Here is a 14,838-nt window from a genome sequence, read left to right as displayed (position 1 = left end):
CCAAGCGGTCTTTGTGCCCGGAACACTGGGAGTTTGGTTGTGGGTTAGCACCTTGCTCGGATGGGCTGGCTACGTGGAGTTTTCCAGCTTTTCTCCTTGTCTGTAATGTGTAAATAGGGGACAGTTTCCCTTAAAAAGACCTCCCAGAAGGCATCTCCCTAGGCAGGTTGCCCGAGTGTTGCATTGCCATAACTAAACAAGCAAAATCCAAGACTAAACTGTTTAATTATGCACCCCACTTGACTGTTTGTATACACCTGCCTCCCAGGTCAGAGGAGCCAGACAAGTGAGATCATTGCGAAATGTCTGCTTGGGGCGCGCTCGTCATTATGAATGGGTAAAAAAGTTTATCAACCTGTAGTCCGGGGACTTCTTCAAAGGCTCAGTTAAATCAAGTGATAGGAATATGACGTCACGGATCTATCACGTGATGTCTCCAAAGTTCAGCAAATTCTTTCGCGGGAAGATTAAGTTATCAGGAAAGACGTCAGAGATGCCCGGCGTAGCCGAGATGAATAGTAACGTGACCGAATAGCACCGACACGTGACACATTGGATGGCGGACGCGTACGAAGAATGTGCCACTCCGCGACGAAAAGAAGCTTAAGCAATGGCGTCTTCGAACGTGGTTCATTCGGTAAGTATTCCGACAATATTTTGTTTTTAGCATATCTTTTATCGCTAATTTCCAAGAAATTATACGTGGTTTGGCCATGATTGAGTCAATTTAGTCTACAAATGATTAATTTTACGTAAGAAAACCTCTCAAACAGCCGTACTAACGAAACTGCACAAGTGCCCACTTTTTTATGTTTCTCCCTCATATATTTGGATAAGCTTTGTTTAAATTTGTATTTGACGTGGCACGTACTGCACTCCAACTCCATTTTAACTAAAACTTACCACGAAGAGAAGACCACGTGTAACTAAAAACAACGACTCAAAACATGTTGCCAGATGATTTTAGTGTTTGTAGCCAAAAATTTTCTAAAACAAAAATTTAATTGAAAAACACATATATTTGTTTTGTTTGGGTCTATAATTAATAAAAAAACGACGAAATACAATTATAAAGTAAAGTTTTATTCTTAAAACACTGACAAAGGCAGTTCCCGCTAGTTGCGCCGTTCGCCGTAGCGGCATAATTTAGAACTAACACTTAGCAGACTCTAGACCAGTGGTGGCCAACAGTTTTTGCCCCCGGGCCAAACAAGAGACTACCCTAGGAAGATTTTGAGGTGATGCGAGATCTCATTCTGGTGTCACCCCGTAGAGACTAAATTGTAGATAGAGATTAAAGATACATTTTTTACATTATGCTTTATCAACATTCTACCCTGTACGTACGAGATTTATAATGGAGGGTTAACTCTAAACGTACAGTGAATTGTTGGCCTTTTATTTTAGGCGTCAGAATTTTCTATTGAGCTATTCGGACTTGAGTAGCTAATATTGAAAGATTGATCGCGGGCCACATAAATTCATTAGACGGGCCGTATATTGGCCATGCCTGCTCTAGACGCTCGTTAAACGTCATTTAATAATTTAAGTTTTAATTTTAAAAATAAATAAATTCGATACTCTGTTATTTAAATTAGATTAATATATCAATTTATGAATGCATTAATAAAATAATGTATTGGGTCTGGACGTTCGAAATTAGAATCGTTGGAAATAGAAGGTATCACTGCATATTTGTCATTTTTAGATACGCATTCGAATTTTTAAAAAGTTTGGTGCGGTTTGTTTTTGTTATTTTTTAACTTTATTTAATCGTGGATCATTTATTTACCCTTCGCGGTGCCTGTGGGGTCTCTGAAACCCGACTCATTTTTAAAAGTTCACAAGTATTTAAATTTTTGCGATAGCGACTTAAAATTATTAGTAGCTTCATTTCTATTCATTCGCTGGTGATCCCCACCAAATTTTTAGTGTCTCGCGCGATATCGTTCGAACAAGACGTATTTGCGTGAGTGCCGGGCGTCACAGACCCCACCAGGCTCGCTGCGTTGTAAAATTGTAAGTAATATTTTTTGTGTTTGATTTTTAGCACGTTCATGGTGTATGTAGATAAACGTTTAGGCAGCTGCTGGGCATCTGTAAAGAATGTTCCAGATTTATTTGCATGGAACATGCGAAATTACTATGCGAAAAATGCCTGAATTCTCGATTTCAAGTTTCAACTGAAGAAGATTTTTTTGACTTACAAATAATTATATTATGTGCTATTGAAATGAAGCCAAAATACTTAGGTTATGATTAGATTACATCGTGATTTTCAAAAAAAAAAGTTTTTATTTTTGTTTTAACCAAAACAGTTAATGTTTTTTATTATTTACTTATGTGAATAAATATTTCACGAAAAGCAATGATTGTTTTATATCAAATATGTTTTTATAAATGTATTATATATTTATACTAAATTAATATATATATATATATATTTTTTTTTTTTAAATGTGTTATTTTGATAAACATTTTTATGGTGTCAAAGCCGGATGGAAATTTTTTAAACAAGTTTTTGTATATTGAGGATGAGAGCCACAAGATTAAGATTGACTCCACCAAAAGACTATGTTTCTGATGTATTAAAGTGAGAAGACACTTCTTTAATATATCATAACAGAGATATAAAATAGTACAATTTTCTCACTTACTTAATAATGAGAGCGCCATAAGGAGTTATAGTCTTGTGATTAAAAGATTCAAGTTCAAATCTCTCTGTAAATTATGAAATAGTGATAGAAGAATCTCATACAGGAAACAAATCATCCTTTCAGATTTAGAAGAAATTTATGTACTTTTTGCTGTTATTTTTTGAATTTTATTGTATAAATGTTTACATTCTTTTGAATTAAGTTGTTTTTTTCCTATAATAAAAAATAAATAAATAGTAAAATCTCTTGCCTTCATATAATAAGCTCCCGGAGCAAGATCGGTGATGTCGATCCATTGACAGTCGATATTATGTAGATAAGTATCGGAACATCCCACCGAAATACCCTGATCACCATAATTGGCACAAGCATACTTCTTTTCGATACCCGGCTGACAATTATTATCTTCTAAACAGAAACTAGCTTTATGTCCCTCAGCCACCCTTCTTCCTTGTTCGTCTATGATGTCGAAATGAGCGAATACTTCCATACTATGATAGTGTCTAAAATGATGCCATTATTTAAGTATTTTTTTTTTATTATTAGACTACTTTTTTTTTTTAATTTTAATTCTTAAATACTTACAGATGACACATATGCCACTCCCATGCATATTTCGGAAGAAATGGGCGGAAATCTGTAGTTCCTATGTTTCCTATTCTGGCAGTGAAACGTAAAAGACGTCTTCTTTCGTATTGCCATCCTATTATTTAGGAATAAAATAATAACAGGAAATATAAATACTATTAATAATTAAATTTCCTGTATTAAATTTCACAAAATTCTAAGAATATTTGTAAATGTAACGACGAAATAATCATCGTTTCTACCTTATCTGATAGGAATTCGATAGAGGGATAAGAGTATGAAATTTAATTTTAATTCAAGAATTATAATAAAAGTGATCATTTAAAAGTAAAAATACATTTTAAGAAAACACAATTAAATTTTAAAAAAGTAGGTGATAATCTGTAGGTACAGAGTTTCTAATTATCATTATCTGAATAGATTATATATAGGTGACATTCGTTACACGTGTACAATTTTGCGTGTAATTTCGAAATAATCTTGTAAAAATGTAAAATATTTCGAAAATAAAATAATATAATAAACGTTCGAATCATAATCTATTTCTATTTTAAGATATAGATAAATAGATTTTAAGTAATCGAAGTAAGAACAAGTGAAGTTCAAAACAAATTCTATATTATTATGGAAAATTACCAAGATATTTATCGATTTAAAAAAAAAAAAAAAAAAAAATTCTATATTTTTAGAATCTTCGTAAACAGCAGAATAGAACACGGGAGTTTATGAATATAACAATTAAAATATGGTAGAGATAATACTAATTTATTTGGTTTGATTTGAAAGGATACAACAACGAAACATGTGAGATCAATCTTCCAAGGGGTATGTCAAACTGTGTAGTATTTAGGTGAAGAAATCCCCAAACCGTTGATGAGGGACGAATCCGAGTGTTTAATTGTTTTTACCCACTTGGCCCTTAGTGATTTTATTGGAGAATTGAAGTTACTGGTGATGAGTTGAATGCACTGTTGTGTTTACTACGTCTATATATTCTATTAAAAATAATAACCCAATACTTTATCCCATGGTAAATTTCAATAATTGTAATTACAAAAGAAACAACGATTGTTTCACGTATTTCATTCCGAGTTTGACGTTTTATTTCTTTCATTCTAAACTAATTGTTTCATTCCTCTTAATCTAAATCTATTGTTTTCACTTCTCCTACGTTGTTTTTTAAATTAAACATTCGGTAATAATAATTATATAACAGTTATTATTAAAAGTATGATTTTGAATGATAAACACTACATTTTAACTTTACACCCCAAATTAAAATTAAAAATTTAGAAATTATAAGTTTTTTTTTTTTGTTTTTTTTACATAATAAACACGAAATTATCTCGACACAATGGTAATATATAATCTTGAGTATTGTATACACGTGAAAAGCACGCAGAATAGTACTGTATAGCAGTGTTAGTTACTATCTTTGTAATTACGACCTTGATTGTGATAAACCAATCGCAGAGTAAAATATCCTTTTCTTTTTTTTTTTTAAGAGGAAACGTCATTGAAATGAATTCTTTTTCTGGATGAGGAAAAATAATCTTTATTCATTAAATAATTGAAATGAAACGAGTGTTTAGTTACCGTAATCGTTCCTATCCATTTGATATGCTGTTCTTGCTAAACAATTCTCTTCCATAGCACATTGTAAGAAAAACAATTCCCTATCTTCTAGATAAGTCGAGCGCTCTAATTCCACTTCATCTGGAACCAAATCTGGCAATTCTAGAAAAACAGAGCACACCACAATACAATACAATAAAAACTTAAATAAATCAGACATTAAATTGATTTAATTAAAAAAAATATATTCGGGGTGGTCCAAATGTCAGTTAACCGAAGTCAATTAAAGTAGAATTTACATTGAAAAAAAAAAAAAAAATTACCTGTAGCACAAATGACACCGGCAATATTTTCTTCTTTTCCTGGACAAAATACCTGTCCAATATTATCGTGAAGACATTCGTTTAAGTGTCTCTCGTCACCTGTACACTTTATACCACTGATGGCAATTTTACTCGAATTACCACCAAAATAAGAACTCTGTAAAGATAATAATAATAATAATAATAAAATGCATCAAACAACTTTTATCGTCTGTGATTATTAAATTATATATTAAATAATGAAAGAGTTTAGGCTATATAGAGATAACCTGAACTGCCGATTGAGCGTATCCGAGTCCTAATTGTTGGCAAACCACTGTAGATTCTAATAGACTCCATCCATCTCCACACACCAGACTCCAATTCATTTCTTTAAGTAACACTTCTACTCTTCCTTCCATTTTATTTCTCCCTCCAACTATTCGAACTTCCATTTCTGGTTCTTCCAACTACAAGAAAAATTAATCATTAATAACTATTTTCATTGCTTAAAAAGTCTTTTATTAAATAGAGAAGACGGGGGGGGTTATAATTAATAAAATAACTAAAAGTAAAAGATTTTCTTTGTTTTTTTAATGAAAACATTAATATACTTTTGTAATTAAATACGTTTTTGATAATTTATAATATTTAGAAATTGCTCTTGAGTATAATAAGGAGCTTTTAAAAGATAAATTTAGTAAATAAATATAAAGAACTTTAGTGAGTTTAGTAGTAGTAAAGGAGCTTAAGTATGCTCTTCACATAAAAATTCATTGTTTGATTATATAAATATCCTAATAATTAGCCATGTTCTGTGACAAATTTCTGTCTAAAAAGTTATATTAATGATTAACACTACTAAAAAAAAAATGCCCCCATTGAAAAGTCGTGGGGTTAAAGGACGGCTCCCACCAAATCGTTTATAACTGATTGTGACAACGGTAGTTAGTAACTGTAAATCGTCATAACCAAAACCATCTGCTTTTATTGAAAACATGTGTAACACATCCAACCTACAGACATTCCATTGACATCACTTACGCTTAATCTTCTCTTGGGATTAGGAGCATCGCTGTATAAAACTAACGGTTGAGCCGTATTGTTTTTTATACACTCGACTCCTGCAGCTTCGGAACGGGCGCAGTCGTGTGTACCCCATCCGTCGAATCTACATAGGGATAAACTACTTTCTCCACCCTGACAATACAGATTGTCCATCCATATTTGCCCTGTAAAAGAGAACATTTTCAAGGTCATACGATTAAATTTCTATAAAGTGCGTTACGCGAATATTAAAGGTGACATTCTTCCGTGTGTAAACAAAGAAAGAAAGAAAAAAAAAAAAACGTCATTTTAATTTGATTGGAATTTGTGTAGGTGTATTATATGACAGAAAACATACCACTGAAAGAATCTTATTATATTTCTAGTGATTTTTACAGTCTTTTAAACTCGGTTGTAGGTGTAGAAAACGTTATATTTTTGGATCGTTCAATCGGTTGTGACTACCTCTCCCACGCTACATTCTGTACCAGAATTCTCTCTTCTTTCGCCAAAATAATATTTCGGATTAAAATAAACAGAATTCCCGATATAGATAAGTAAAATGCAACAAAAATAAATACATTTCCGGATGCGAAATGTCCAAAATTATCATTTGTCTCTCGCTAGATTGGGTTTAAGTTCGAATTATGCATCTGTAATAATAACAGATACATAATCTGTAATTTAAAATAGAAAATTATTTTTATTATTATTTTTTTAAAAAAGACATCCTGTTAAGATTAAAGATGTAATTTGTTTATTTATTTATAATTATTTTTAACAGGAAAAAAAAAAAACAGGCTTGAAATATTGTCTACAACCGTGCAAGGACAACTGAACTCACCCACTTTCTATTTCTTAAAGTAATTTTTCTTTTTTCTTTTTCTCTAATCATTCATTTTACTCTTTACTCTCTCGGTTATTTTTTTATCCTTTTACTTTATATTAATTCTACTGTTAAAATTTAAAAATATAATTTAAAACTTACTTCTGGCCCTTCCGAATTCAGAATTGTAAGTTGCTCTAGACGATCCATTATAACCTAATGTTCTACAGACGATATCGGCTTCAGTTTTATCCCATTCATCGTCACAAATGGATCCCCAAAGTCCCGCGTGATATATCTCCACGTTACCCTCATTTGCACTATGACCCCCGACTAACCTTAACTTTCCTTCTTTGACTGCCGTCGACCATCTCACAAAGAGGGTCAGTAGACACAGGGTGAATCGCAGCAGCAGCAGGGTCATGTTCCGTCAGTCTACTGTCTATCCCGGAAACGGAAATATATAGGAGAACGAGCTGGAAAACAGATGATACATTGTTTGGCTTTCACTGAGAAAGATGCAATACTTTTCTCGAGGTGTAGGCGGAGTCGCTCTTCGACCAATTAGCTGTTATTTTTTTTGTATAAATGACTAATAACCGGAAATGAAAACGTAAAGAATTCGTCAATCTGTGTCCTGTTTTTCATTTCTTTTTTTTTTTTTTATTCTAAATACACCTGGAAAATCTCCGTCACTTAAAATTGCTAACATTTTCCAGATCGAAAGCTCTTTTTTATTATTATTATTATTTAGTTTCTTGACCTTTAAACGCTTAATTATATATAAAATTATTGAATTTTAACAATAATAAACTTTAAAAAAACACTACACGTATATAAATAATCTATAAGCTCTATTTGTTCGTATTGGTGTTTAAGATTGTTTTGAATTTCTTTGTTTAACAAAGTCAAAAATTGTCAAACCAATCTTTGATACACCTCTTAGATTAATAATTATTGATAGATATTTGAAAACTTGGTAAGCGAGTAGTGTTATTTCACATTGTCTCATACGGATTTCTGATGAGAACCGTATTATCAGATTTATGACGAAAGAGAAAATGGAACCGGATGAAATTAAATGCATAATTAGAATTGAATTTGTTACTGGTAAGTGTGTACGACGGCCATGAAAAGTTGTCGAAACACCCGCAGTTAACAGCTGTCCGAAATGTCAACATGTCTAAGAACTGATTTTTATAGGACAGTATTATTGCTGCGCGTGACATTAGATCTATTTTTAGTATAAAAATATAAGGTCTGTTAAAATATATATATATATATATATATAAACACTTGTTCTTTAATAAAGTGAGTGTAAGATACTGTTCTAAATATGTTGACATTCGATAAGAAGACCAATCATGTTTCCATGTGTATAGACGGGGATGGATTTCTGAAGCAAAGTAGTTGTGATGACATTTAGATGTATTGTTTCAATTCAAAATCAGTGTCCGAAGCGAAATATGGATTGAAATTTTCACTTCAGAGAGTATACGCGTATTGTGATATTAATTTCCTTCTATTCATTCATTCTATTTCACAATTAATTCACAAGTACTACTTATGATTTACTTCAGAATAATATGAATAAAATAGCATAGAAAGATGCAAAAATTGTGAAAAAATATCGATTTTATTCGTGACAATCTGATCAAAGTTCTGATAAAACACTTAGAAGACAAGAGCTGTGCCATAATTATTATTGTTTCTATGTTTAGTCTACTTCAATTCTTAATAAAAATTGTAAAGTTGTAAAAACAGTTTATCAAAGTTTTACTAATAATTGAAAACAATGATTCATAAATGATTATTTTTATAGTTAAACAAATACCAATGTGGTGATGAGAAGTTATGATTAATTTTTAATATTACAATGAAAATCTATAATAAAGCTGTAATAGGAAATATAAATATATATGTTTATATAACCTTATGTTAGGGAATGTATCAACGTAACTATTTTTAGAATGTTTCTTTCGTAAATATTTCATTGATTTTTATTCTTAAATAAGAAGTATTTTAATATATAATTGGATGAAGAGAGGCGAAGATAGAATAAATAGGAACAAATCTATTTAAGGAATATAATTTTAGCCAATTTATTGATTGATTTAAATAGTATTTGTTTTGCATGAAGACTCGACGACGTCCTTTGTCTTTATTCCTTCATAAAAGAGTAATTAGATCACTTAGGAAGAAGGAAAGAAAGATAATTCTCTCTTCGGTAATTTCAATTATTATGCCTGTTATTAGGGGCTACGGGTTCGAGTCTGATAGGATCTAATTGGTTATGTGGAAATAACGAATCTCTATCCGGCTATCTCCATTGAGGACCTGGCCAAATCCACATAGGTGATGGATAAAATTTCATCACTCAGACCGTTATGTGACTATGAATAATTGAATTGGAAAGTTTTAAAAGAAACAAATTCTGTTGTCAGATTTCTTGCTTGTTTCATAATTATAAAATAAATATGTAAAGTATATATTGCAGGTTTCTATGGCAATGTTTGTAGTAATGCTCTGTGAAGAGCACTTATAAAAGTTACAGATAGCAAAATGAATGTATAATATTTGTCTTCAATGGGTCAAAGTACTGTGTTTTCCTTTTTTTTTTTTCTTCTTCTTCTTCTTCTTTCGGAGATATTAGAATATCATTGATATAGTTAAATGGAATTATAAGTTACAAACACCAAGGGATCCTGTGTTAGATACTTGGTGTGTCTTGCATATATTTTTAATTATCTACCGTATCGAAATGAAAATAGATAAAAATTCAATGTCAATCTATTTTTAAATTCAATTGATTTTTATTTTAAAATAAAAGTTGAAATAAAGAAAATTTACAATTTGAAAGAAAACTTTATAAAAAGTTTTATTTATTGTTTTTTCAATTGAGAAGAAAAAGTGATTCCGTTTTTTTAAAAAAATTGATATTTAATGTTTTAAAGAATTTAATTTTGTTTAATTAAATTGAATAAGTTTTGAAGGTAAATTTTCGAAATGATTATTATAAACAGATTAGACTTATCTAGTTTGTCCATTAACTACCTTGACCACTTCAACAAAGATAAAAGGTTTGACGTTTGTTGCACTTTGTCACCTGAATGTCTGAACTTGAGTGTTTTCATTAGAATGCTTTCATTCCAAGTTTTATCTCTTCGATTTAATATTTGTATTAATTTCATTTTAAAATATTTATTTTCATTTACATTCCAAGTGAAAAAGTAAATAGAAATATGACACATCTCAATCTTGATTTCATTTTCAATAAATGAATATTTTGGAAAATTACCTTTAAAAGAACTGGTTCAATATCATTAAAACTGGGATATATCAGTCAGAAATTATCAGGGAATTTTTTACAATGGATATGATTTATATTTTATCATTAAATTGATTCTAATTTTAAATTAATTTCTTAACTGACGTGTGACGAAACTCCTTCAGAATTACTAAAAGTTCTGTATAACACTTAGAGATTTAATTATTTCTAAACGTCAATAAATAAATACAGGATGAACCAAAAGTCAGTTAACTAAATTGCTATCATATTCAATACATTTTTATCAATTTCATATAAGAAAAACATCTCTAAACTCAGCTTATTATACATATTCTAGTACAGTACATATCTATATTTTGAACAATTCTGTATATAAAATGAACTTCTATATAAATATAATTTTTTTTTTTTTTATTATAAATGAAAATAAAAGTTGAAAGTAAAAGAAAAATATACATATTGAAGTTCGTTCTGATTAAATTAATAATTATTTGTTTTAATTTTATTTGCAAATTGTCAATTGGTTAAAATCAATGACATCACGACCAATAATTATCAATACTTCGAAGTACATTGTACTTTGAAATGTGACCTAGAATTTTTCCATATCTTTTTTATTCTGGGGTGGAGATTTTTTGATGATGTCATAAGAACAAGAGTCTATCATCCAAAAACGCATATATAGATGAGATTTTCTAATTGCTATTATAAGGAACTCATCATCCAGACGATGAACTTGGAGCTCCTAAATATTAGAGATTTTTTCGTACGTGTTTATGATACATTGAGGATATTAAAGTTACTTTATACAGGTGAGTAATTTTTTTTTTTTNCTAATAATATCCTTTCAATTGTAGCAAAGGATACGGTCAAACTGGACAGAACTGGCTTGTTTCTTATTCTTATTTTCTATCTTATCTTCTTTAATAAGTGAAGAGGATGCTGATAATTCTATCTAACATAACTTTCTACATGGTATTATAAATTTACAATACTCAATATTCAATTTTATACAATGTTAATTTAAATGTGCTATAGAAGACACAGGAATGGGCTTACACAAGATAGTTTAGGACCTTACATTACAGCTTAAGATTTACTGGGAGGCCTTTATTATATTATAACTTAAGAATATAATATGTCTAAATCTGGTTTTAAGCAGAATACACGCAATAACTCTCCAGCATAAATACTTCTTTTATGATAATCATGCTGTTGTGTCTCTAATTTCTCTTCTTTGTGTGGCTAATAATACAAATAAGTACTAAAATTTTAGGCCAAAAAATATTATTTTTTATTTGCAAATTCATAATACAATTTAAATCAATGGAATTAATTAAATTAACTTTAAAAAGAAATCCTTTTTAGATTGTCATATATGACATTTTGTTTGTGTTTTTTATTGTAGAAGTGAATATAAATATCTTGTGTTGGCACTGATTAACAAAGCGCATAAACATCGCACTTTGATTTGCAGATAACAACGAAGCGAGGTTATAGATAAATAATAAAAAACACCTATTCACAAAAATTATGAATTGGTTGTATAGTATCTTTCGATGAACTAAATAATAATTTACATGAAAACGTCACAAATTACACAATTATCAATACAGAATACCTGTTACACAGCTTCAGTTTGGATAATATTTCATCCAGATTTATCACTGTCTATCACACTTTTTTTAATAATAATAATAATTTAAAGATTTTTATGGTCTACCCAGTGTACAATTCCATACTCTTAATAATTGCTTTTATTCTTACAGAAATATATCATTAATTCTTAAAGAATATACAATTGCTTCTATTCGTGTAGAATGCATGAATAGATGCAATTGCACCCCAATTGAACAAAAGCAGATAATAGTTGATCTAATCTTAGATATTTAACAGATTTTTATATAAAATAGGACAATTTAATTGATCAGATTAGTAATAATATGTATGAAATTTAAATTTTCTTCGATATTAATAGGACTTTCTGTGGGAAACTCACCCCCTCTCTCCCCTCTTTAGGTATTAGACACGTGAAGAAAATCCGGAAAACTCCACATGGTCAGGAGCGAACCTGTGTGTTCAGTGGTATTATCTACTAGACCTTAGGGGACAAATTAATATTTAAACAATACCATAAACAAATTCCTTGGTTAAATATTTATTTTAATTTTATAGGTTTTAAGTTTAAAATTAATTTCTGATCAGTTAAATTTGACTTTAAAAATAGTATTCTTCTCTTATCTTTATAAGAGAAAAGGAAAAAATTCTAATGTGAAAAATGCACTTACAGTATAGGCCATACAAGTAAGTTATATAGAATATCTAAGAGTTTGCTCTTCATCTTCGTCGGTACGGAGGGGAAATATAAATTTGCACGTTCTAATTCGGACCCCTCTAAGATCTGTTTTTACGTTTTATACTTCTTCACTGTTGATTATTCTACTTAGTGTTAATAAAATAGATTATCGTGCGAAGGGTAACGTGTTATCATACGTTGGAGTATATTGAAACACATCATTACAAGTATAAATAATATGCTTATTATTATCTTTAAAAATACACAACAATAAGTATATGAGTTTATATTGTTCATATTTTAGAATATTGCAAGTATGCCTAGTAAATAATAGTATAATTTAGTTAATGGGTACTAAAAAAAATTCACACAGTCTGCCCTTTAACTGGGTAAACAAAACCGGTTTTTATACTCATTCTAGACAATGAACTCGGAATAAAAGTTCCAGTTTCGTACGCATATGGAATACAAAATAAATGAGAATATAGAAACAAATATCATATTTAATGGGCAGACAATATAGTTAATTTAAAGTCTTCTTGCCTTAAAATTAGTAAACTTTCTGGGCAATTTCGCATCTATATAAAACTTTAATCTTTCCTTCTTATTATATAAATATGTGTGTATAGTTATAAATAATAAGAGGAAAAAAAAGACAAAAGATAAAGGATTAAATTACCTTAATTTTGTCTTATACACTACGTAATGTTAAAATTATGTAAATAGTTCTATAATTTAGGTGCTATTAGTGGATAAAACCACTGAACACTGCACCCATTCATAAACTAACACGAACATATGTAATTTATATTCATATCCTGTTACGAATATAAATTACAACTTTATTCTGTGTAAAATAGTGTAATTAAATTAAACATTTTAATAAATAATAATATTGTTAAGAATTAAAAGATAAATTATTTCATAATTCTTCGATAGTGGCTTGTTTACTTTTATTTCCTAATAATATCCTTTCAATTGTAGCAAAGGATACGGTCAAACTGGACAGAACTGGCTTGTTTCTTATTCTTATTTTCTATCTTATCTTCTTTAATAAGTGAAGAGGATGCTGATAATTCTATCTAACATAACTTTCTACATGGTATTATAAATTTACAATACTCAATATTCAATTTTATACAATGTTAATTTAAATGTGCTATAGAAGACACAGGAATGGGCTTACACAAGATAGTTTAGGACCTTACATTACAGCTTAAGATTTACTGGGAGGCCTTTATTATATTATAACTTAAGAATATAATATGTCTAAATCTGGTTTTAAGCAGAATACACGCAATAACTCTCCAGCATAAATACTTCTTTTATGATAATCATGCTGTTGTGTCTCTAATTTCTCTTCTTTGTGTGGCTAATAATACAAATAAGTACTAAAATTTTAGGCCAAAAAATATTATTTTTTATTTGCAAATTCATAATACAATTTAAATCAATGGAATTAATTAAATTAACTTTAAAAAGAAATCCTTTTTAGATTGTCATATATGACATTTTGTTTGTGTTTTTTATTGTAGAAGTGAATATAAATATCTTGTGTTGGCACTGATTAACAAAGCGCATAAACATCGCACTTTGATTTGCAGATAACAACGAAGCGAGGTTATAGATAAATAATAAAAAAAACCTATTCACAAAAATTATGAATTGGTTGTATAGTATCTTTCGATGAACTAAATAATAATTTACATGAAAACGTCACAAATTACACAATTATCAATACAGAATACCTGTTACACAGCTTCAGTTTGGATAATATTTCATCCAGATTTATCACTGTCTATCACACTTTTTTTAATAATAATAATAATTTAAAGATTTTTATGGTCTACCCAGTGTACAATTCCATACTCTGGCTGTCATAAAGTTATAAAATAAATAACAGGTTGCTGCATTGTTGTTATAATTCAATTCGGCTACTTTAAATTCGGGATTGATAGAGATCTGAAAAATATAAAATATAAATTAATTACTATTAATTTTAATAATCATTCATACATTTTATAAGTTATTATGTTTCTAAGTAATTAGACTATGTCTGACAAAATAGATCATAATGAAAAACACTTGAAAAACACACATCTGGAGAGTACTCTCTATCTTATTTAGGGTAGTGTTACAGGCCTATTTGAAAACAAGGATATCAAGTGTGTTAGTAACAAATGAAAACAATGAACAGAGTCTATAGTTTTTTTTTTATAGTTAAAGATTATTTATTAATATATATATATATATTTTTT

The 14,838-nt window shown here is 29.4% G+C and overlaps 1 protein-coding gene across 1 annotated transcript; it reads right to left on the bottom strand.

Annotated features, from left to right (window-relative positions):
- Nucleotides 1-2,778: 2,778 nt before the first annotated feature.
- Nucleotides 2,779-7,521, bottom strand: LOC111635069 (lysyl oxidase homolog 2-like). The gene is made up of 7 exons (XM_023379917.1): nucleotides 7,158-7,521; nucleotides 6,167-6,354; nucleotides 5,413-5,592; nucleotides 5,144-5,300; nucleotides 4,842-4,982; nucleotides 3,243-3,360; nucleotides 2,779-3,160 (listed from the first exon to the last, which is right to left on the bottom strand). The coding sequence occupies exons 1-7, from the start codon at nucleotides 7,417-7,419 to the stop codon at nucleotides 2,794-2,796; spliced, it is 1,413 nt and encodes a 470-aa protein (XP_023235685.1). The 5' UTR covers nucleotides 7,420-7,521; the 3' UTR covers nucleotides 2,779-2,793.
- Between the last annotated feature and the right edge of the window lie 7,317 nt (nucleotides 7,522-14,838).

The sequence above is a fragment of the Centruroides sculpturatus genome, unplaced genomic scaffold, assembly GCF_000671375.1.
Source record: "Centruroides sculpturatus isolate CEXI.00-Female unplaced genomic scaffold, Cexi_2.0 scaffold720, whole genome shotgun sequence".
NCBI lineage: Eukaryota > Metazoa > Arthropoda > Arachnida > Scorpiones > Buthidae > Centruroides > Centruroides sculpturatus.
The sequence above is the reverse complement of the archived record's forward strand: the minus strand, read 5'-3'. Positions and strand labels throughout refer to the sequence as shown.